Raw genomic sequence first — 25,890 nt, forward strand, 5'->3', positions numbered from 1 at the left:
CTGAGGAGTTGTGGTCAGCTCTGCGGTCCGAGTTTAATAAATGGTTGTCTCCACTCAACCTGCAGCCTGGTAAGGCCGTGTGCGACAATGCTGCAAACCTGGGTGCGGCCCTTCGCCTGGGCAAGGTGACACACGTGCCTTGTATGGCTCACGTGTTGAACCTTGTTGTCCAGCAATTTTTAACACACTATCCCGGCCTAGATGGCCTTCTGACCAGGGCACGTAAACTGTCTGCAGTGCTCACTTCCGCCGTTCAACCGCCGCAGCTGAGCGACTTGCATCGCTCCAGAAGTCTTTCGGCCTGCCGGTTCATCGCCTGAAATGCGATGTGGCGACACGCTGGAATTCAACTCTCCACATGTTACAGCGACTGTGGCAGCACCGGCGAGCCCTGGTGCAATACGTCATGATGTATAGCCTGGGCCAACGAGATGCAGAAGTGGGGCAGATCACCCTGATGGAGTGATCTCAGATCAAGGACCTATGCACCGTTCTGCACAGTTTCGACATGGCGACGAATATGTTTAGCGCTGACAATGCCATTATCAGCATGACGATTACAGTCATTTACATGCTGGAGCACACGCTAAACACTATTCGGAGTCAGGGGGTGGGACAACAGGAAGGGGAGGAACTACAGGAGGATTCATATGCGCAAGACACAACAACATCACCAAGGTCCAGACGTTCATCATCACCAACGCGGCAGGCATGGGACCATGGGGGACAGGGATCAACAAGGGCGCATGGTAGCAGGCGCGATGTTGAGGAAGGTGCAGGAGGACATGAAGATATGGAGGACGAACTGTCCATGGACATGGAAGACTCAGCGGATGAGGGAGACCTTGGTCAAAATTCAGTTGAAAGAGGTTGGGGGGAGATGTCAGAGGAAGAAAGAACGGTTAGCACCTCTATGCCACAAACACAGCGTGGACTTGGTCCGCATGGCTGCGCAAGACACATGAGTGCCTTCTTGTTGCACTACCTCCAACATGACCCTCGGATTGTCAAAATTAGAAGTGATGATGACTACTGGCTTGCCACACTATTAGATCCCCGGGACAAGTCCAAATTTTGTGACATAATTCCACCCATAGAAAGGGACGCACGTATGCTGGAGTATCAGCATAAGCTGTTACTCGATCTTAGCTCGGCTTTTACACCAAACAACCGTGCAGGTGAAGGGAGTGATTCTCCCAGTTGTAACTTGACAAACATGGGACGGCATCGTCATCTTCAACAGTCTACCCGTACCAGTAGGACCGTATCTGGTGCTGGTAACAGCAATTTTATGGAATATTTTCATAATTTTTTTAGACCCTCCTTTGCAAGGCCACCAGAGACAACAAGTCTGACACATAGTCAACGGATGGAGAGGATGATACAGGAGTATCTCCAAATGAACATCGATGCAATGACTTTGCAAATGGAGCCTTGCTCCTTTTGGGCTTCAAATCTAGAAAAATTGACAGAGCTCTCCAGTTACGCCTTGGAGATTTTGTCGTGTGCAGCTGCCAGCGTTGTCTCTGAACGTGTCTTCTTCAGTGCTGCTGGGTGTGTGCTGACAGATAAGCGCACGCGTCTGTCCAGTGACAATGTGGACACACTGACGTTCATCAAAATGAACAAGTCATGGATCCAGAAGGAATTTACTACCCCTGTGTCATCCTGGGGAGAGTAAATGCTTGAGGATTTGGAATGTGCTTGATGCAAATCAAAACATCCTGTTTGCAACTAGGGCACAAGTGCTGCCACTGATGGGGTGTCTGTGTGCCCAATGTTGGGAAAAAAGGTAGACTCCGCTTGGAGTAACCCTTGCTTGATGTGTTTTTTAAAAATGATACAAGATGAACAGATCTGAAGGCAAGATGAAGGCAACATCATGTCTCCGCCTGCACTTTTCTCACAAACCTGCATTTTTCCAGGGACACCCTACTCAACACCGTCTACAGACAGCAGCCAGATCTCTTTCCCTCAGATGTGGTCAAATAAAAGGCCACTTACTGCGACCCATGACAAAGCTAAGTGGTTGACTCTATCCCTCTGTAAGCTGTTGGATACCGAAATGCTGCCTTTACGCGTAGTGGACACACAGGATTTTACAGACCTTATGTCTGTCGCTGTGCCCCAGTACCACATGCCCAATCACCACTGCTTCTCCAAGAAAAGCATGCCCGCGCTACACCAGCATGTCGCACACAACATCACCACTTCCTTGAGAAAATCTGTGTGCGACAGGGTGCATTTCAACACAGATACTTGGACCAGTAAGCATAGACAGGGTCATTACATGTCACTGACTGGGCACTGGCAAACTATGGTGAGAGATGGAGAAGGGTCTGCTGTACAAGTCTTGCCGTCCCCACGAGTTGTTTCAATCCTTGTTCTGTATGTAGAAGTTAATACACTGCTTCTGCCTCTTCAACCTCGTGTGGGTCCTCTACCTTGGCGCAAACCCTGTGTGGTCAGGCCACCCTTCCTTGCAACTGCGCACAAGGACTACCACACACCTCCTTACTATGCTGGCAGCAGAGCTCAATGCCATCAGGCGGTCAAAGCTTTACTTTGAAATGTATGGGAAATGTGAGTCACACCGCTATTACAGAGAATAGTAGTCAGGCAGGGTCAAAACATTAATTGAGGAACAGGAACAGAATGGGACGGCCAGGAAAGAATCAGAAAACAAGCAGAGGTGAAATGCGTATCGGCCAACAAGGTACATAAACAGCAAGCAGGAAAAGTAGTCAGGTAACAAGCACACAAAATCATAAAACTGAACTGGGGGTAAAATTAACCAGAGGTTCATAGCTATGTCTGGCAGTGGTCTGCAGACAGGATGGGCATAAAAAAGGGTGTGGTGTCTTCCCATTGGTTGTAGCTGAATGATGGTATTTCATCTGTGAGATACCCACCAGCTACATTCAGCCAGAGATTCTGCATCTGTCAAGGTAATGCAGCCCAGTGGGTGAGCATAACCTGCGTCCACCTGCGCCGCTGGCATCGACTCCTCTCCCATCATCAGCACTATTCATGAAAGGAACACGTTGTCACCTGGCAACCGGAGTACAAATTGACGGAGCGGACTACGTTGGTGACTTAACAGCCGTGTGCGGCAATGATGCAAACCTGGCTGCGGGCCATCCTCAGGGCAATGTGACACACGTGCCTTTTAGGGCTCACGTGTTGAACCGAATTCGCCAGCAATTTTTAAAACACCATCACGGCCTACATGGCCTTGTGCAGTGGGCACGCTCGCTATGTGCTCACTTCCATCGTGCGCACACAGCAGCTCAACAACTTTCATCACTCCGGAAGTCTTAGGGTCTGGCAGTTAAACGCCGTAAATGCGATGTTTCGACACGCAGGAATTGGAATCTGCACATGTTGCAGCGTGTGTGGCAGCACCGCAGAGCCCTGCTGAAATACGGTAAGACATATAGCCTGGGATAACTTGATCCAGAGGTGGTGCAGATCACGCTGCTGGAGTGGTGTCAGATCAAGGACCTATGCACCCTGCTACACAGTTTTGAAATGTCGACGAAGATGTTTAGCACTGGCAATGTCATTCTCAGCGTGACAATTCTGGTCATCTACATGATGGAGCACACTGTAATTATTATTCTGAGTCAGGTGTTGGGACAAGAGGAAGGGGAGGAAGTACAGGAGGAGTCATATGCGGAAGGGATAACAAGATCTACGAGGTCCAGATGGTCAGCGGCACCTATGCGGCATTCATGGTGAGGGAGAGGGATTAACAAGGGCGCATAGTATCAGCAAAAAGTGTTGATGAAAGTGCAGGAGCCCATGAAGAAATGGAGGACGAACTGGCGATGGGCATGGAAGACTCAGCAGATGAGTGAGAGCTTGCTCACATTTCGGTTGTGCGAGGTTGTGGGTAGAGGGCAGAGGAAGGAGGCACGATTCTCACCTCTCTGCCACCAACACACCAAGGACTTGGTCCTCCTGGATGCACAAGACACATGAGCGCCTTCTTGCTGCACTACCTACATGACCCTCGGATTGTATGAATTTGAACTAATCCTGAATACTGGGTTGCCACACTGTTAGATCCCCGGTACAAGACAAAATTTGGCGAACTAATTCCTGCCATAGAAATAGACGCACGTATACAGGAGTATCTGCAGAATGTGGTACGCAATCTTAGATCTACTTGTCCACTAAACACCAGTGCTGCACAGAGTGAATCTCAACGCTTTGTCATGGATAGGAGGAAATGGTCTTTTACTTGTCCACATCGGAGGGACCGAGGGATGGCTGCTGTGCTGAGATGGCGTTGAGTACGGTGTCCCTGCACAGTTGCACTTTTGGTCATATCCCAAAATGAGTTGAAAAAGGACAGATGCTGTTGGAAAGGGGAACAGGTGTGTTGGAAAGGGGAAAAAAGTTTTGGTCCGTGGATTTGGTGGTTAAGCAACTGTAACATTTGCTGAAGAAACAACATCTGTTACAGTGGGACTGGCAGATTTGGATAAAGTGGTATATAATCTGTGACCGCTATATAACGAAAATTAATAAGAAAAGAAAGAGAAAGGTATATATCCCCATCAGCAGTCAGTGTCCACCGTGCTCCCAGTTGGAAAAGGAGAGGTTGGCAACTTGAAGGTTTGGTGGAGGATACAGAGCTGTGTGGCTATGAAACTAATAGTAGCCTGAACCGAGTTAGACGCCATTCGGATCTGGAGACTGTGAGCCCTGTTAGCGTCACAGGGTCCACATGCCCACCCAGCCCAGGAACTCCCTGTTAACAACACAGGGGCCATTGAGTACGCTGACCGTGTGCGTAGGGGCCACACCTGTGGACAGCAGGCGCATCAGCAGCAGCAGGCCTGTTAATGCCACTGGGCTGCACAAGCAGGACTGTTAGGACAGGAGCTGGTCTTAACCGTTCTGCGTTACCAACTGTGGTGGTGGCCTGCATCCACCACCCGATCCCTGCCTACCTCTGGCCTAAAGCCGCAATGGGTTCAACACATGGAGGTGTGCTCTTTCGGAGCATAATAGAAGACTGCGCACCTCCTTGTTGGTTCCAGCCCCTTTTATAACCTGGGTCCGCCCCAAACCAGGGTGAACCACAATGCACCTCCTGGAGACAAAAGTAGAGTGACACGTCATGAGTGGCATAACTAGCGTCCTATTTGGAAACGCAACTTCAATGATGACCTCATGGCTGCCATGACCCAAACACCTCACCAGTCATCGTCTGAGCATCAATAATGCGGTGACAAGTCATAGGTGTGGGCCTCTGCAAGCCATTTGGGAGGACACCTGATGCCCTGTGGTCTATATGGGACCCCCACATCAGGGCCAGGGCCAAAGAGTTCATTACCGGACCTAGTCTCTGATGCAGGAAGTGCCTGAGCATGCTCAGTAGCATGAAATACAGTCTCTGAAAAAAGACTATCAGCTTTAGCATGGTGTCTATGCCCAAAACAGGACTTAGACCCGGCACGGAATGCAAGCACCTGTGCAAAGAGGCTTTTCACACTTAGTGTGGGAGCATGCGCTGTATCCCGAAATGAAAACTTAGCGTCAGGAATGGCACAGTCAGGCTGAGCATACTCACTAGGCGAAACACTGTAATTATGCTGCAGCTGGGGTACATCGGCACACGCATGCGCACTAGCTGCCTCTCCACACTTAGACGTGGAGGGGAAATTTGTCTTGGAGATGCTGTCTATGAACAGAAGGAAAAGCTAAAGGAAGCCTGACTTTCTATCCCTCCGAATTATGAAATGCAGCAATGAATTCCATGAGTTTGCTATAACATTAGCGTAGCAAAATGTGCATGAGGGTGTGATGTAGAGGTGCTAGAAATAGCTTGTCACCAGTGGGGCACTAATGGAATACAACAGCCAGTTCTATGATGCCACAAAATGGCAGTATTTTGTGCTATCATTATAGCTTATTAAAAACAGAGCACGAGGTTGTCATGCAGAGGTGCTGCACATAGATTTGCAGTAGTGTGAATTGACAAAAGTACAATAGCCACGTTTAGGATACAACTAGGTACAGTGAGTGTTTGCTAGTAAAATTGCTTAGTTTAAAAAAGTTGTAGTGTGCAATGCAGGCAGACGTGCTATGCAAATGTCTTTGCACTAGTGGGACTATAGCAAAGTCCAATAGCCACGTATAGGATGCCACTAGGTACACTGAGTGTGTGCTAGTATAATGGCTTCGTTATAATTAGTTGGAGTGTGCAACGCAGGCAGATGCGCTCTGCAAATGTCTTGGCACTAGTGGGACTATAGCAAAGTCCAATAGCCACGTATAGGATGCCACTAGGTACACTGTGTGTTTGCTAGTATAATGGATGAGTTTAAAAAAGATAGAGTGTGCAATGCAGGCAGACGTGCTGCAAATAACGTTCCAATACTGTGAATTGACAAAAGTACAATAGCCACGTTTAGGATACAACTAGGTACAGTGAGTGTTTGCTAGTATAATGGCTTCGTTATAATTAGTTGGAGTGTGCAACGCAGGCAGATGCGCTCTGCAAATGTCTTGGCACTAGTGGGACTATAGCAAAGTCCAATAGCCACGTATAGGATGCCACTAGGTACACTGAGTGTTTGCTAGTATAATGGCTGAGTTTAAAAAAGTTAGAGTGTGCAATGCAGGCAGACGTGCTGCAAATAACGTTCCAATACTGTGAATTGACAAAAGTACAATAGCCACGTTTAGGATGCCACTAGGTACACTGACTGTTTGCTAGTATAATGGCTGAGTTTAAAAAAGTTAGAGTGTGCAATGCAGGCAGACGTGCTGCAAATAACGTTCCAATACTGTGAATTGACAAAAGTACAATAGCCACGTTTAGGATGCCACTAGGTACACTGACTGTTTGCTAGTATAATGGCTGAGTTTAAAAAAGTTAGAGTGTGCAATGCAGGCAGACGTGCTGCAAATAACGTTCCAATACTGTGAATTGACAAAAGTACAATAGCCACGTTCAGGATACAACTAGGTACAGTGAGTGTTTGCTAGTATAATGGCTGAGTTTAAAAAAGTTAGAGTGTGCAATGCAGGCAGACGTGCTGCAAATAACGTTCCAATACTGTGAATTGACAAAAGTACAATAGCCACGTTTAGGATGCCACTAGGTACAGTGAGTGTTTGCTAGTATAATGGCTGAGTTTAAAAAACTTGGAGTGTGCAATGCAGGCAGATGTGCTCTGCAAATGTCTTGGCACTAGTGGGACTATAGCAAAGTCCAATAGCCACGTATAGGATGCCACTAGGTACACTGAGTGTGTGCTAGTATAATGGCTTCGTTATAATTAGTTGGAGTGTGCAACGCAGGCAGATGCGCTCTGCAAATGTCTTGGCACTAGTGGGACTATAGCAAAGTCCAATAGCCACGTATAGGATGCCACTAGGTACACTGAGTGTTTGCTAGTATAATGGCTTAGTTATAATGAGTTGGAGTGTGCAACGCAGGCAGATGCGCTCTGCAAATGTCTTGGCACTAGTGGGACTATAGCAAAGTCCAATAGCCACGTATAGGATGCCACTAGGTACACTGAGTGTTTGCTAGTATAATGGCTTAGTTATAATGAGTTGGAGTGTGCAACGCAGGCAGATGCGCTCTGCAAATGTCTTGGCACTAGTGGGACTATAGCAAAGTCCAATAGCCACGTATAGGATGCCACTAGGTACACTGAGTGTTTGCTAGTATAATGGCTTCGTTATAATTTGTTGGAGTGTGCAACGCAGGCAGATGCGCTCTGCAAATGTCTTAGCACTAGTGGGACTATAGCAAAGTCCAATAGCCACGTATAGGATGCCACTAGGTACACTGAGTGTTTGCTAGTATAATGGCTTCGTTATAATTAGTTGGAGTGTGCAACGCAGGCAGATGCGCTCTGCAAATGTCTTGGCAATAGTGGGACTATAGCAAAGTCCAATAGCCACGTATAGGATGCCACTAGGTACACTGAGTGTTTGCTAGTATAATGGCTTCGTTATAATTTGTTGGAGTGTGCAACGCAGGCAGATGCGCTCTGCAAATGTCTTGGCACTAGTGGGACTATAGCAAAGTCCAATAGCCACGTATAGGATGCCACTAGGTACACTGAGTGTTTGCTAGTATAATGGCTTCGTTATAATTAGTTGGAGTGTGCAACGCAGGCAGATGCGCTCTGCAAATGTCTTGGCACTAGTGGGACTATAGCAAAGTCCAATAGCCACGTATAGGATGCCACTAGGTACACTGAGTGTTTGCTAGTATAATGGCTGAGTTTAAAAAACTTGGAGTGTGCAATGCAGGCAGATGTGCTCTGCTAATGTCTTTGCACTAGTGGGACTATAGCAAAGTCCAATAGCCACGTATAGGATGCCACTAGGTACACTGAGTGTTTGCTAGTATAATTGCTTAGTTTAAAAAAGTTGGAGTGTGCAATGCAGGCAGATGTGCTCTGCAAATGTCTTTGCACTAGTGGGACTATAGCAAAGTCCAATAGCCACGTATAGGATGCCACTAGGTACACTGAGTGTGTGCTAGTATAATGGCTTCGTTATAATTAGTTGGAGTGTGCAACGCAGGCAGATGCGCTCTGCAAATGTCTTGGCACTAGTGGGACTATAGCAAAGTCCAATAGCCACGTATAGGATGCCACTAGGTACACTGAGTGTTTGCTAGTATAATGGCTTCGTTATAATTTGTTGGAGTGTGCAACGCAGGCAGATGCGCTCTGCAAATGTCTTGGCACAAGTGGGACTATAGCAAAGTCCAATAGCCACGTATAGGATGCCACTAGGTACACTGAGTGTTTGCTAGTATAATGGCTTCGTTATAATTAGTTGGAGTGTGCAACGCAGGCAGATGCGCTCTGCAAATGTCTTGGCCCTAGTGGGACTATAGCAAAGTCCAATAGCCACGTATAGGATGCCACTAGGTACACTGAGTGTGTGCTAGTATAATGGCTTAGTTATAATTCGTTGGAGTGTGCAACGCAGGCAGACGTGCTGCAAATGTCTTGGCACTAGTGGGACTATAGCAAAGTCCAATAGCCACGTATAGGATGCCACTAGGTACACTGAGTGTTTGCTAGTATAATGGCTTCGTTATAATTTGTTGGAGTGTGCAACGCAGGCAGATGCGCTCTGCAAATGTCTTGGCCCTAGTGGGACTATAGCAAAGTCCAATAGCCACGTATAGGATGCCACTAGGTACACTGTGTGTTTGCTAGTATAATGGCTGAGTTTAAAAAACTTGGAGTGTGCAATGTAGGCAGATGTGCTCTGCTAATGTCTTTGCACTAGTGGGACTATAGCAAAGTCCAATAGCCACGTATAGGATGCCACTAGGTACACTGAGTGTTTGCTAGTATAATTGCTTAGTTTAAAAAAGTTGGAGTGTGCAATGCAGGCAGATGTGCTCTGCAAATGTCTTTGCACTAGTGGGACTATAGCAAAGTCCAATAGCCACGTATAGGATGCCACTAGGTACACTGAGTGTGTGCTAGTATAATGGCTTCGTTATAATTAGTTGGAGTGTGCAACGCAGGCAGATGCGCTCTGCAAATGTCTTGGCACTAGTGAGACTATAGCAAAGTCCAATAGCCACGTATAGGATGCCACTAGGTACACTGAGTGTTTGCTAGTATAATGGCTGAGTTTAAAAAACTTGGAGTGTGCAATGCAGGCAGATGTGCTCTGCTAATGTCTTTGCACTAGTGGGACTATAGCAAAGTCCAATAGCCACGTATAGGATGCCACTAGGTACACTGAGTGTTTGCTAGTATAATTGCTTAGTTTAAAAAAGTTGGAGTGTGCAATGCAGGCAGATGTGCTCTGCAAATGTCTTTGCACTAGTGGGACTATAGCAAAGTCCAATAGCCACGTTTAGGATGCCACTAGGTACACTGAGTGTGTGCTAGTATAATGGCTTCGTTATAATTAGTTGGAGTGTGCAACGCAGGCAGATGCGCTCTGCAAATGTCTTGGCACTAGTGGGACTATAGCAAAGTCCAATAGCCACGTATAGGATGCCACTAGGTACACTGAGTGTTTGCTAGTATAATGGCTTCGTTATAATTTGTTGGAGTGTGCAACGCAGGCAGATGCGCTCTGCAAATGTCTTGGCACAAGTGGGACTATAGCAAAGTCCAATAGCCACGTATAGGATGCCACTAGGTACACTGAGTGTTTGCTAGTATAATGGCTTCGTTATAATTAGTTGGAGTGTGCAACGCAGGCAGATGCGCTCTGCAAATGTCTTGGCCCTAGTGGGACTATAGCAAAGTCCAATAGCCACGTATAGGATGCCACTAGGTACACTGTGTGTTTGCTAGTATAATGGCTGAGTTTAAAAAACTTGGAGTGTGCAATGCAGGCAGATGTGCTCTGCTAATGTCTTTGCACTAGTGGGACTATAGCAAAGTCCAATAGCCACGTATAGGATGCCACTAGGTACACTGAGTGTGTGCTAGTATAATGGCTTAGTTATAATTCGTTGGAGTGTGCAACGCAGGCAGACGTGCTGCAAATGTCTTGGCACTAGTGGGACTATAGCAAAGTCCAATAGCCACGTATAGGATGCCACTAGGTACACTGAGTGTTTGCTAGTATAATGGCTTCGTTATAATTTGTTGGAGTGTGCAACGCAGGCAGATGCGCTCTGCAAATGTCTTGGCCCTAGTGGGACTATAGCAAAGTCCAATAGCCACGTATAGGATGCCACTAGGTACACTGTGTGTTTGCTAGTATAATGGCTGAGTTTAAAAAACTTGGAGTGTGCAATGCAGGCAGATGTGCTCTGCTAATGTCTTTGCACTAGTGGGACTATAGCAAAGTCCAATAGCCACGTATAGGATGCCACTAGGTACACTGAGTGTGTGCTAGTATAATGGCTTAGTTATAATTCGTTGGAGTGTGCAACGCAGGCAGACGTGCTGCAAATGTCTTGGTACTAGTGGGACTATAGCAAAGTCCAATAGCCACGTATAGGATGCCACTAGGTACACTGAGTGTTTGCTAGTATAATGGCTGAGTTTAAAAAACTTGGAGTGTGCAATGCAGGCAGATGTGCTCTGCAAATGTCTTTGCACTAGTGGGACTATAGCAAAGTCCAATAGCCACAGATAGGATGCCACTAGGTACACTGAGTGTTTGCTAGTATAATGGCTTACTTAGAATGAGTTGGAGTGTGCAGAGGACAAGAGGGTACAGTGGCAGGATTGTGGTGCTCTGGGTAGAGGAATGGAAGCCTGCCTTTCTATTCCCTCCTAATGGTGAAATGCAGGGAGGAAATCCCTGACCTGGGCTACACAGACGCTGTTGCTGTTTGCAGGACCTGTCACCTATGGCTCTCTGACCCTGCCGGTACGAGCCCTTAAAAGGACTGCTAGAATGTGCTCTCCCTAAGCTGTCTAACGCTGTGTATGCAGCGCATACAGCTGTATCGGCGATAGGACAAAGGACGGAACTGCGACACTGATGTCTGACACCAAAGACGCAGAAGGCAGATAATGGCGATCGTGAAGAAAATGTCCGGTTTTATAATGCAGGGACATGTGACATGCAGATCCTATCACACATGCCGTTGCTTCTCTGCCTCAAAGTCCACTTAGGTGTGTGTGTGTCTGTGATTGGCTGACATGCTGGCCAGCCCCACAAGACGCGCGCGCTTAGGGAAGGAAGACAAGAAAAAAAAAAAAAAAAATGGCGATCGCCATTATAGAAACAGCAGTGATCTGAAGGCGCTGTTCACGCACACTATACACTGAAATGTGATAATAGTTTGATTCACAGAGTGACTTACACTATTACAGCAGAAACCAAGCTAAGATTTAGCTGTTTTTTGGCTGCTAGAACCATTCTCGAACGTTTCTAGAACTATCGAGCTTTTGCAAAAAGCTCGAGTTCTAGTTCGATCTAGAACATGCCCCAAAATCACTCGAGCCTAGAACTGGAGAACCACGAACCACGAACCGCGCTCAAATCTAGTCAGCACCAGGGCAGGGGCCTTTCGGATCCCGGCAAGGCTAGGAGTCGCCATAATTTGCTAAATCCATCAGTGAAGGGGACGACTGTCTCTCAACAACCAAGTCCCGATTGAAAGCAACAGTCCAACCGTTACAGAGAGACACCGCCACCGCCAGGGCACCAGTTTCTCAGGGCCAGCGCCTGCGGGCAAAGTAGGGCTCCTCCGGCCCATATCCAAGCCGGGGAGCGGGTTACCGGTGGGAACCCATCGCAACCATCATCATCTTAGGTGCAGGAAAAGGGACCGTCACCGTCAACTACTGGGGAAAAGCAAGTGCAGCCGTCCGTGGGAACCGTCTTTCCAGCCGTGTGTTTTACCGAGAACTGTGTCATCGTCTCAGGCTGAGTGAGTACCACAGTGCCGCAAGGCACAGCGCTGCCCCCGCGTCCCTGCGCCCACCAAGCCCTGCATCTCCCACCTCATCACTGGGCCCCGGGACAACCAACCCCCTACCCATGGAGGGGAGGACTAACATCCAGCTGCCCCCATACTATCACTCCCGGGATCCCCATACGGAGCAGCGGTGGTGTCTACAAATCACCACAACCGTGGGTGGCGTCACGGACAATACACAATTCCCACACCTAACAAACCCCCTTTTCACTCACGGGCGAGGAGCGCCGCTAGAAGTCCCCGGGATCCGGCTCATCGCTCGAGCCACCGAGCAGCAGCAGCCGGACCCGAGCAGTGGGGAGAGCGCGGCGTCCCCTCCTCCGCCTGCGACACCAGCATTTCCAGTCATGCGCACTAGACCTTTTGTCATGTACACCCGGCTTCATACTGCGCATGACCGGAAGTGACCAGCATTCAGAAGATCGGTCACAGTGAACACAGGTACTTGCGTCACCGCTGGTGATGCTGCATTGAATAGCATGTTAGTACACCCCTGTGGACATATCAACTGCTAAGAGAGTGGACTAGGAAGGGGACATAACACCCTTGGGGCTAGTCCCCGCACTCATTAGCATGAGAAAAAAGATCTTTAGAAATACGTTTTCTAAAGATCTGTTTATTTATGCTTATGTATACAGGGACTGCTAGGCAGGGATTAGCAATATACACCCAGAACTGCTCGTGATTCTGCATGCATATTGCACCTGACAGGTTCCCTTTAAACTTCATACAGATTTTTCCCTCAATTCAGAACATAACTTGTTTTGCAAAGTCCCGTCCACAGAGCAATCCTAATCTAATTTCTGTTGTTTAGACCTAATTTTATGCATTATTCACTCAGCAAATATTGACTCAACAGTACAACCATGCCAAGGTTTGCATGTGTGGATTTACTTCAGAAGCTGAACGTACCCCACATGTTTCTGATGCCGGCTGTGTTATACAGCTCACATCTGCGCATTACAGTAGTTCTCAAAGCTAACCACTCATCACTGCTGCTAACTACTTAAAGAGGTTGTCCACTACTTTGACCCTACCCAAATCAATAAAGGGCGAATGTGCAGGACCTGACTTCTTCCACTAAACGGTCAAAGGAGCTGTGGTTTCTAACTCTGTAATTGGGCAGTCCTGGGTGCCACTGGCACCCAGAATATAGCTGATCTGTGGAGGTGCAAGGTGTCTCACCCTCACCAGTCAGACATTGATGACATATCCTAAAGGCCCCGTCACACACGACTAACGATATATCGCCGGGGTCACGGATTCCGTGACGCACATCTAGTATCGTTAGCGACGTCACACCACACCAACGAGCGTCTGGTAACGATGAAAAAAAACTCACCATATCGTCCATCGTTGACACGTTGTTCATTTTCAAAAAAATCGCTGATTGAGGTCGCAGGTTGTTCGTCGTTCCCGAGGCAGCACACATCGCTATGTGTGACACCCCGGGAATGACAAAGAACAGCTTACCTGCGGCCACCGGCAATGAGGAAGGAAGGAGGTGGGCAGGATGTTACGTCCCACTCGTCTCTGCCCCTCCGCTTCTATTGGACGGCCGCTTAGTGACGCCGCTGTGACGTCGCACGAACTGCCCCCTTAGAAAGGAGGCGGTTTGCTGGCCACAACGATGTCACTAGGCAGGTAAGTAGTGTGATGGCTCCGAACGATATTGTGCGCCACAGGCAGTGATTTGCCTGTCACAAACAAACGACAGGGGCGGGTATGCTCGCTAGTGATATCGCTGCGTGTGACGGGGCCTTAAGGATAAACCATCTATGTTAAAGTAGTGGAAAACTCATTCAATGCATCTGTGACACAATGATTATTTGTTCATGTCAGCGCACTTGGAAAAAAAGAAATTAAATAAACAGTTCAAAATAAATTAATTAATTAAGTCACCCCTGTTTTTCAAGCTGAAAAATTAACATATAAAACAAACAAAGAAAAAATGAACTTTATTTTTTATTTCTGCCTCCACAAAAGATAGATATTTCATCATCTAAATTATGTCGTATTTAAACCACTCTAAAGCTAAAAAAAATAATAAAATTGATCCAACAAGTTTAATGATTTTCTCTCACTTTGACTCTCACTATAAGTGAAACATAATGGGATCAAAATATTGTATTTAGCCCCAAATGGTATCAATCAAACATCAGTTCATAGAAAAAAATAAAAGTTATTCCTCCTGTTCTTTAGTACATTCTATGGTAAAAAGAATGGTGGTGTTCAAAACTATAACTATAATTGGTAAAGCAAAAAACAGCGTTCATATGAGTATGTGGACAAAAAAATAAAAAGAAAAAATGATTCTTGGGTGAAGGGTATAAAAAAAAATAAGGAAAATGACCATGGCTGGAAGGAGTTGAGATTACTGGCATCTGTTCGGTGGTGCCTTGTACGGTGTTTTGGATGCACCACAATTTTTAACTATAGTATATTTGCTTCTCAATCCACAAAGACAAAGGTATGGCAAATGTTTTCAGTCTTCCAAAGCTTTTGATAATCTGAAATAGCAGCCAGTGTATATTGGTACTATTTTCAACTGAGTAGGTAATGTCTTGGTTATTGCTGACGGTCTAATTACTAGACCTTGATTAATTGATTTGATCCCAACACTAGGTCTCTTAAGGACCCCATTATTAAGGATCAGTGGCCGCACGCACATGGCACAAATCCATTCATTGTCTATTGAAATACTCGCAAAAGCCAAGTGCCGAACTACAATTTATTTTTTTTTGATTGGTAGGTGTCCAAGTGGTTAGACCTCTATTTATTAGTATCATTATTCTCTAGCCATAACTTGACATTATTAATAAACCTTTAAAACCACACATAAGAAAACTCAAGATTTTTGGAAGCTTCAGGGATAATATGCACACAGGTCATTCACTTATGCCAGTAGTGATGGCCGAGCATGCTCTACATTTCTCGATCAAGGTTGTCCATTGAGTATCTTGCAGGTGCTCAAGATGCTTGATTCCCAGCCCAGTCTCTTTCTCTCTCACCGAGCACTCGAGAATTTTAGTGTTCGCTCATCACTATGTGGCAGCATTCATTTTATAATTTGAAATAAGGCACCAGAACCCTAGTGAGTCTGCTACCATTTTCTCCATTTACCATGTTCTCATTCTAGGGACTTGCTTAGAAATAACAAGTCTGTGCCACCTTGTATAGTGTTAATGATAAGGTCCTGTCATAAAAAAAATTGCTTGTAAGTAATTGACAAATTTTTGCAAATTGGCTCCTCTCAGAGTTCCATATTGGCAGTCGTCCTTCAACTGACTAGTTGTGATATCAAGTGATATCATGGAGGACAACTTTACTAAGATGGAGCTTGGGTAGTGTAGCTAATGTAGCTGAAACAACTTTTTATACCATAACACTTTTTCAATTATTTTCTCATAATCAGCAAAACTAATATAAAGAAATGTGTAATATAGGAAGTAGGTAACATTACCGCAACCATTGGCGCTCCCGCAAGTCTAACATTCTCATTTATTAGACTCAGAAGTCTCAGGAACTGGGGCTCATTGTAGTCCATTCGATACCCAAGTAAGATTGATACAATTATGTTTGCCACGGCAGCATTTAAGATCATGATGTTGTCAAAAGGTTTTCCTAAATAGAGTAATAATGAATCAAATTTAGTTACATGAAAGATGAGCGATTCCAAAGTTACCAAGTCACCCAACAGCCACCACTAAACAGGAAATATCATACATGTCAATAGTGAAAGAGGAATTTTATTGGAGGGATGACTATCTACAGTCAACTCTTCACTGAGAACATTGGGACTTACAAAAAATGTACAAATGATTGTATGAGACAGCATGGTGCAACTGGAGATTGTGCCTTTAGATCTTATTTGCCAAATCTCTCAGAGCATCTAGGAGACTTCCTAAAATTTTGGGAGAGTTTGTCAATGTTCCAGGCAGAAACCTCCAGGAATTATGGAAATATGGAAGCTTTTTTGGGCCTCTCCATGAAATAATCCATGTCTGAAGGGATATCAAACATGGAAATAGATGTAGCCAAGACATGGATATGATCCAACATTTTCTACGGGGGACTTCACACAATGCAAAAACGTAAGGCTTATTTACACTGGTTGACTTGAATTAATCGAAAAGCACAGACTGACTGTTTACAATTCTATCGGTGTGCTCATTGACTTTTCTGTTCAAACAGAGTAATAAAACCTGACCAAGGAAGAGCAATCATTAATACAATAGTTTTGACCCCACACAACTTTACAGTCTATTGTCAGCACTAATTCCCCATGTACACCGGAAGACATGCTGTCAACATTACTGATTATTCTGCCAGAATAAACAATCCAATCACTAGATTAACATACATTTTGCTCATTCATTGGGTGATAGGTGGAATGTTTATGCTGGATGATAAAACAAACAGTTTTCTGAATTTTTGTTCATCGATTATCAAAAATGTGAAAGGGTTTAGAATGCTACCTCCTAGTGTTAGCAGATAGAATTTAGATGCGTCTTAGTACGGATCTACCGATACCACCTCCTGGGCTTGAACTAATGTTCCATTGATGTTTTCTACAATTTCTTAATGTTTAGACATTTATGTGTTTTTTTATTTTTTAATGTGTCTCAATGTGTCTCACTGCACTCTGGTCGATTTTTTTAGGTATGTCACAGGGACAAGACAGAGAGGTAAATTGGAAGTTGGACCAATATATTATGTGGGTGAACTAGCAATTGCTAAATGTTGCCCCGTCACTAAATAAAAAAGTGTAATAAATTGATAATACACTAATTCAAATGGTAATGATAATGGACATTGGGCCTTAGTTCTTCTTGCGCATGTCTTCTGATGCAAGAGCATCAGAAGTAATATACTAATGACCCTCAGCTCAGGCTCTGCTGTAAGAGTTGTGGAGAAGAGGCAGGGAGCACTTTCTCCCCATCTCTTCCGATACCTGTCTCTGTGTACATCGCACTGCTCTCCGATGACATCTGAGTGCAGTGTGATGTGATGTTTCACACACGCCCCATAGATTTGTATGGGTGCGTGTGAGTCGAGATTGGCCGCCAAACGCAGCATGCTGTGATTCTTTTCTCATGCTGATATGACAAGAGAAATCAATGGCAGATGGACACTGCCCCTTAGGGGTGCTTCACACACAGCGAGCTCGCTGCCGAGATCGCTGCTGAGTCACGCTTTTTGTGACGCAGCAGTGACCTCATTAGCGATCTCGCTGTGTGTGACACTGAGCAGCGATCTGGCCCCTGCTGCGAGATCGCTGCTTGTTACACACAGCCCTGGTTCGTTTTCTTCAAAGGCGCTCTCCCGCTGTGACACACAGATCGCTGTGTGTGACAGCGAGAGAGCGACAAATGAAGCGAGCAGGGAGCAGGAGCCGGCGTCTGGCAGCTGCGGTAAACTGTAACCAGGGTAAACATCGGGTAACCAAGGTGGTTACCCGATATTTACCTTAGTTACCAGCCTCCGCCGCTCTCACGCTGCCTGTGCTGCCGGCTCCGGCTCTCTGCACATGTAGCTGCTGTACACATCGGGTTAATTAACCCAATGTGTACTGTAGCTAGGAGAGCAAGGAGCCAGCGCTCAGTGTGGGCGGCTCCCTGCTCCCTGCACACACAGCTAAGCGGTGTGCGCTGGTAACTAATGTAAACATCGGGTAACCATACCCGATGTTTACCTTAGTTACCAGTGTCCGCAGCTTCCAGACGCCGGCTCCGTGCAAGCGCAGCGTCGCTTGCACGTCGCTGCTGGCTGGGGGCTGTTCACTGGTCGCTGGTGAGATCTGCCTGTTTGACAGCTCACCAGCGACCATGTAGCGATGCAGCAGCGATCCTGACCAGGTCAGATCACTGGTCGGATCGCTGCTGCATTGCTAAAGTGTGAAGGTACCCTTAGTTTTGCACTAGAGAGAGCAATCTGAGAGCAATCTGATGCTTTATCGGATTGCACTAGTTTGTGCAAAACACAAGTGGAACCGAGCCCTTAGCCACAGAATCTGGGTAGCCTTAAATTTCCCTTCAGATCATAATTTGAGGATATTCTATAGAGAAACTGTGGCATTAATGGATGTCTTGCCAATCATTCTATTCGCCTGTGGAATACTAAGATAATACTGAAAAGATGACCTGTTGCGCTCATTGAGGACTCAAATTTAGATTCACTGCTCTCGAGCATCCAGTATGAGCTGGGAAATCATTTTTTTTAATGGTGTCACCAGTCCTACAATACGCGATGACACTGGGAATAATATTCTTGGATATCATTCTGCAGGTGACTCGCCCACCCCAGGGCTATGGGACACCTGGTGCCGGGCCGGACTAGTACGGTGGTAGTCAGTGGTGGCTGGGCCCGGCTCCGTGGCCCTGGTGGGTGTCAGTAGAATATGTGGCTTGCTTGTTAATGGTTGTGTTCGTGACGCCACCTGTGGTATGCGGCTATTAAGCCGCCGCTGCTGTGTGAGGCCTCCGGGATGATGATATAGCAGCTATGGTAGTACTGCTCCCCACAGGTGGAGCAATGCCCGGGGCACAGTTGGTGCTTGTGAAAGTCTATGGTGCTGTGTGACTAACACGGTGCAGGGCTGACAAGCAATGAAAGAAACAGGCACAAACAGTAGTCTCTTTACCTTCTCCTCTTTTACTCGGCAGAAACTTAGTCCAGGGAGACCGTCACAGATGGTAAAGATGGTCCGGCCGGCCTGGAAGTGCCTGGGGTGATCTTTGGCCAGTTGAGTATGAGGCCTACTCCTTAATCTTTCTCTGCTGTTTTAGGACACTGCACTTTGGGTTTGCAATTGCCCTCTTGCTGCTGGGACTTGTTGTTCGTTCCCTTTTCTGTGTGGTAGACTGCGCAGGCCCTCTCTGGTGCTTCTCTGCTGGAGCCCACACCAGGCCCTTGGAATGCAGCTGTACCTTCAGATTGCTTCTGGGACAGGGGGCTTACAGCTCTCCTGCCCTCCGGATTCAGCTACCAGGGATGGATTTTATGCCCTGGCAACTACAGACTCCGATGTCCGAGTCTCTGCTGTGCCTCTCTGCTCCCCTTGCTTCCCTGGGCCAAGCTATCCAAGCTCTAGGCCCCAGTTTCACAAGGCAGCACTACTCTGCGTCTGCACTCTTTCACTCCTGTCTCCAGACTAACTACCACTTCCTCCTTCCAGCCAGACTTAAGGAATGCTCCCTGAAGTTCCAGGTTCAGAGCTCCCCCTGCTGGCCGGAGGGAGAACTGCGGTTGGTGTTACACTTACTGGCCAATAGATCTCCCAATTACCTCCAGGCTCAGCATTAACCCTTTGGGAGGGCAATGCTGTTGTGGCGACCAGGTCCTGGGGCGCCACACTCCCCCTTAGTTAAATTCAGTACTCCCGGACTGTAGAAACAAACATGACATGTTAAAACATTTCATCCCATTATGGGAGGCGCATTACTTTAACGTTACAACCTTAAACATTACTATGAGAGTCCAGTGTGGCTCCCTGCCGGGTGTCCATTACACTGCTCCATGGGGGACCCGCCGCGTTCAAACCCCCAACGTAGGCTCTGGGCGTGCGTCAGAGCATTGATGACCCCACTCTATGCACGCCGGACGGGTTTTTCTTCAGGGGTGTTGAGCACACTGGTGCTAACTATGAACAATGTAGGTGTTGGCCACCCATAGTCCAGTGGCCCAATTGTCCATTTTCGCAATCAAAGAAAAAGAAAACATTTTGTACACAACATGACAGACATTTTGCATAACTATTTACATTCTAATAAGTACTCTTTCCCTTATACAGTTGACTCCCTATACCTTAGAGGGGGTTGTCCCCGAGTGCTGCGCTGGGACCTACGTAGCTCTGGTGTTTGCCCCTGACTACGTGGTGCGTCTTCTATCTCAGCACTACAGGTGGGCCTAACCCCAATAGGTAAGCGTGATGGTTGCCTTTGTGATCTAAGAGTCGCCAAGGGTATGACAGGTTCACCACTGACAGGGGGTTGATCCTCCTGTTCCACTGCTGGCGTGTCATCTCGTGCTGGAGCGGACGGTTCTTTAGGTGGATCCGGAACCTTTTCTGTTTCTGGCTCGACCAACTGCGGAAACGTCAAAACTGGTACCACTATGGCATTGTTTATTCGGGTCCAAGTTTTGGGGAACTTTCCAAGGATGGTTTGAATCATCTCCCCTTCTTTCTCTTGACTTTGGGGACCTCCTTGTACTCCTTCCGTTTCTCTTTGGATTCTGCACCGTTCAGGGCACGCTTTCAGGCGGTCTCGGGAAATTGCTTGATAGGTCTTGCCTTCATCTTTGCTTATGAGGCATACCTTACTATTGTCAAAGTTGGAGGGGATAATGGTGTAGGGCTCGTTTTCCCACTGATCATCCAATTTATGCGTCCTCCGCTTCTTCTTAAGGACTTGTTCTCCAGGTGCTAAGGGAGTTGCTGGGGCTGTTTGGTTGTAATGCTGCTCTTGTCTCGTTCTTGCTTGAGACAGGCTCCTCTCTACGCACTCCTGGACCTTACGGTACCGCTGCTGCCGTTCTGTATCCCAATCCTCTATTTCTTGAACCGCCTCAGGCGACACAGTCCCCATCTCAAAGTCTACAGGCAACTTGCCAGGTCTGGCTCGCATCAGGTAAGCGGGGCTGCAGTTGGTCGAATTCACTGGGATATGGTTGTACAGGTCTACCAGATCGGGCAACTTTTCCGGCCATTGGTTCCTTTCCTCCAGCGGTAGGGTCTTCAGCATATCAATAACCACATGGTTCATTTTCTCACACAGTCCATTGGTTTGGGGGTGGTACGGTGTGGTTCGGATTTTCTTACAACCGTACATGTTACAGAACTCTTGGAACACTTCGGCCTCGAATGCAGGACCTTGATCAGTCAGTACCCTTTCCGGATACCCGTGAGGTCGACAAAAGGATGCCTGGAACGCTCTAGCTGCTGTTCTGGCTGTCTGGTCCTTCACAGGCACTACTACCAGGAAACGAGAGTAATGGTCCACAATGGTGAGGGCGTACACATAGCCTGACCGGCTTGGTGTTAACTTAACGTGGTCCAGGGCCACCAACTCCAGGGGCTGCTTCGTGACAATTGGCTGTAGGGGAGACCTTTGGCTGGCATCATCCTTCCGCCTCAGGTTACACGGGCCACAGTCTCGGCACCACTTCTCGATCATCTTTCTCATGTGCACCCAATAGAACCGATCACGGAGTAGGGCCTCCAACTTCTTCCACCCGAAGTGTCCTGCGTTATCATGATACGCTGCTAGGACCATTGGAGCATCCCTCTGCGGAACCACTATCTGCCAGACAAGTTCATTTGTTCGCCAGTTGACATATCTCTTGCAGAGCTTGCCTTGGTAGGTGAACAGCCGTCCCCTCTCCTTCCACAGCTGCTGGGCTTCCTCTGGGGCGTCTGGGCCAAGATGGGTCTCAGCTTGCGCTAGCTTCTCTTTGACCAATCGCACGGCCGGGTCACCGTTCTGTGTTTCTTCCCAATTATGGTGGAGTAAGGGGTTGACCGAGACCTCGTGCTGGCTTGAGCGCTTCACTCCCACAGCATGCTCACACTGGGAAACACCTTGGTGATGGAAAGCCAGTAACTCTATCTCTTCGAGTTCATCCAGGTCTTCTCCAGACTCGGGTAAGTGAGGCATTCTGGACAGCGCATCAGCATTGTTATTCTTCTTGCCAGCCCGATACTTGATGGTAAAGTCAAAGTTAGACAGCCGGGCCATCCATCGCTGTTCCATCGCACCTAACTTGGCTGTTGCCAGGTGTGTCAACGGATTGTTGTCCGTGAAGATGGTGAACTTGGCCGATGCCAGATAGTGCTTGAAGCGTTCAGTCACTGCCCAAACAATAGCGAGGAACTCCAGCTTGAAGGAACTGTAGTTTTCTGGATTCCTTTCTGTGGGCCGAAGCTTCCTACTGGGGTACGCTATCACCCTCTCTCTGCCTCCCTGTACCTGGGACAGAACTGCTCCCAGTCCCACGTTGCTGGTGTCTGTATACAGGACAAATGGTTGGCTGTAGTCAGGGTAGGCCAGAATTTCTTCTCCCGTGAGAGCCCCTTTTAGCCGGACAAAGGATGTTTCCAGTTGGCTGCTCCATTCAAATGGAGGGCTCTGCTTCTTAGCCTGCTGTGGCTGGCCCACCAGGAGATCTTGAAGGGGCGCTGCTATCTTGGTGAAACCATCAATGAACCTTCGGTAGTAGCCCACCAGGCCAAGGAACTGCCGCACCTCCTTCACTGTGGTGGGTCTTGGCCAGTCCTTGATTACAGTGACTTTCTCCGGATCAGGTGCCACACCTTCTGCGCTGACCACATGACCCAGGTACTGTACCTTTGGCTTCAAGAGGTGACATTTGGACGGCTTGATCTTCAGGCCATATTTCGACAAAGACTCAAACACTTCTGCTAAGTGCTTCAGGTGGTCCTCATAAGTCTTGGAGTAGACTATGACGTCATCCAGGTACAACAGCACGGTTTCAAAGTTGTGGTGGCCCAAGCAGCACTCCATTAACCTTTGGAACGTCCCTGGGGCGTTGCAGAGCCCGAATGGCATACAATTGAACTCACAGAGGCCCATTGGTGTCGTGAATGCAGTCTTCTCCTTGTCCGCCTCTGCCACGGGAACCTGCCAATAAAAGAAGAAAAAGGGGTATACCAAACACGGGATCACCACATTGTCAAACAATCAAGGAGTAAATTTTATTGTACATACAAAAAAAACCACATGTCCGCACTGGGAGTGTGGCACACACAAGGTAATAAAAACACTTAAAAAGCCTATGGCCTTAAACCAATAACATTGGGAAACAATATATATAGTATATAATGTATGTGACAAATGATTATATAAATATAATATGCGTAACCTCTCCTTAATGCAACATACATATATCACAGACGGTATCTACACATTGCATTGCTACAACAATGATCCTGAATAGTGGATCAATTGGAAATACCACAGATAACAATATAATTCATACAATTTGGGAAAGGCCTAGGCCTCCAAATATCCAGAAGATGTAAATAAAGATACTAGATAAACATCAAACTGCAGTATTAACCCTTGACATGACTGGCTATAATATTCTCACTATATGGGGACAGCATGACCAAAAACCAGTGTAGCCCAGAAAATCAGGGCAGTTCGTCTACACCAAGCCTTCAGGGTCCCTTAGGTCTATACTCACTATCGGTGAGATGCCAGAAAAATGCCAGAAAGCATGCAAATGGAGGTCTCATAAGGCGAGGGTTTCCCAAGGGATAACCCCACGCGTATCGCCACCTCTAAGGGTGGCTTCCTCAGGGGAAAAGAGAAAGCTGTGTGACCCTTCAATATGTGCCCTATATATACAGGGAATTCATTAGAACTCACCAGTGCCGCAGCTGGAGGATCTCATATGTTTGCCGCGTTCTGATGGCGGCCGCCATCTTGCCTGGGTCATGTGATAGTCAAATACACACCCCCAGCTCCTACTGCGCATGCGCTGATCGTAAGTAAGTAGCGCTTTATCAAATATGCCCATGTATGTCCCTGGGCGAATCGATTTGCTAGTATGCACTCTAGCAGCGCCTAGAAGCTGCAATTCCATGAACGATTCGATATGTATACTTATATACAGCGCCGGCTGTCTAGTTTACATCACATGATCAAAAGGGAGGAGGAACGTTCTCAGCTCGTACTGCGCATGCGCAAATGTTCAAAATGCCGACAGATTATAACCCTATACAAAGTACAGCGTTACAGGTATTAGATATGGACGTAAAGTATATAAACTTCCCCCATACATACAGATAGAAACACACATTCATGTGAGCGCAGGAAATCACAGTAAATATCGCCAAAAACGCGCTTTATAATACATTTCTGCACTTAAGTAGGAGAAGAGTAGAGATGCTAGCACAGAGCCTTTTGACCTTTTTATTCATATGGGGGGCAGCAACAATTCCCCAGTTATACATCCAACCCTAAGTACAGGCCGATCCAGGTTTAAACCAAGCCAAACAGGATAAACAGAAAACAGGGCAATGGCAAATCTGCACATGACATGAAGTTTGTTTGACCAATATGTGATCAATAGTATGGAAGTCCAATAGTCAGAGTATAATCACAGTTATATAATAATAATAATAATAATAATAATTTTATTCATTTATATAGCGCTATTAATTCCACAGCGCTTTACATACATTGGCAACACTGTCCCCATTGGGGCTCACAATCTAGGTTCCCTATCTGTATGTCTTTGGAGTGTGGGAGGAAACCGGAGTACCCGGAGGAAACCCACGCAAACACGGGGAGAACATACAAACTCCTTGCAGATAGTGTCCTTGGTGGGATTTGAACCCAGGACCCCAGCGCTGCAAGACTGCAGTGCTAACCACTGAGCCACCGTGCCGCCCTGGTGGCAAATATTTATTTGATTAATGCAAACAAAGCTCGTCCGAATACGCTGTTTCCGGCAGATGCCGTGCATATGTGGAACTCATCATCATTAGATAATACAGGGTATTGCCCCTGAGGAGACATGCTCATATACAAAAGACCACATGTCAAATCCCAACAGGGTGACATATGGTCCCAATCAATGCATAAGCACAAACAGGGCTAAACATAAGCAGGGCTCTAGTCCACCATTCCACCCCGAGGGCAAAATACAGTTAGGACCAGCGAATCCAGATGGAGCAAAGAGCGTTTTTATTACCTTGTGTGTGCCACACTCCCAGTGCGGACATGTGGTTTTTTTTGTATGTACAATAAAATTTACTCCTTGATTGTTTGACAATGTGGTGATCCCGTGTTTGGTATACCCCTTTTTCTTCTTTAATTGGTCCAGTTCCTGTATACCCGGAGATCCCACGGGTAGTGCCCTTCCTCCTCTTGTCCTTATCCTCTTCTGGGTGCATTTCTGCTCCGTTTCTGGAAGGTGGCACACCCCTCTACTCTCCCTTTTTGGTATTAGCCAAATTCATTGTATTATTGACGAGTGTATTTGGAGTTTTATATTGTTGTACAACTAAACCATATGGATTTAGCAGCTAGAGAAGCAGCTTGGTCATGTCAATCCTCAGATATTTTTGGTGCCCCTTTTAATTCTGGGGCGACTGGTGGTATATGTGGTTTACAGGATGAGAATCAACAACTCATGCAAAATTTGATCAACTTGCATAAAAGAGTAACCAAAGTGTGGTGGAACATCAGAACCCTAGAGGAGTATAAGAAACTCAAAATTACACCAAGGGGTCTCAGAGTACAAATATTCCCGGCTTGGGAGACTGACGTACAGTTTAGAATCACATGGGAGCAGGGATTGCAGACATGCTCGTTGATACTTTTGGATATGTTAATCGAGCATGATCGTTCCCTCCTTGCCCAACTGAAGGAGGAGATAAACAATAAAGAACATATACTTAAACAGCAAGACCAACAGACAGTAGTAGCTCCATTTCAGGATAAATTGAAGAATATCCTAGA

The 25,890-nt window shown here is 46.8% G+C and overlaps 1 protein-coding gene across 1 annotated transcript in view; it reads right to left on the reverse strand.

Moving 5' to 3' along the window:
• LOC142297019 (cytochrome P450 2K4-like) overlaps positions 1 to 25,890 on the reverse strand; it is a 267,299-nt gene that overhangs the window by 198,598 nt on the left and 42,811 nt on the right. The window contains exon 4 of the mRNA XM_075341229.1: positions 15,864 to 16,024. Within this exon, the coding sequence (XP_075197344.1) occupies positions 15,864 to 16,024 (161 nt within the window). The remainder of the gene's footprint in view (positions 1 to 15,863; positions 16,025 to 25,890) is intronic.

Source organism: Anomaloglossus baeobatrachus, chromosome 3 (assembly GCF_048569485.1).
Source record: "Anomaloglossus baeobatrachus isolate aAnoBae1 chromosome 3, aAnoBae1.hap1, whole genome shotgun sequence".
NCBI classification, from domain to species: domain Eukaryota; kingdom Metazoa; phylum Chordata; class Amphibia; order Anura; family Aromobatidae; genus Anomaloglossus; species Anomaloglossus baeobatrachus.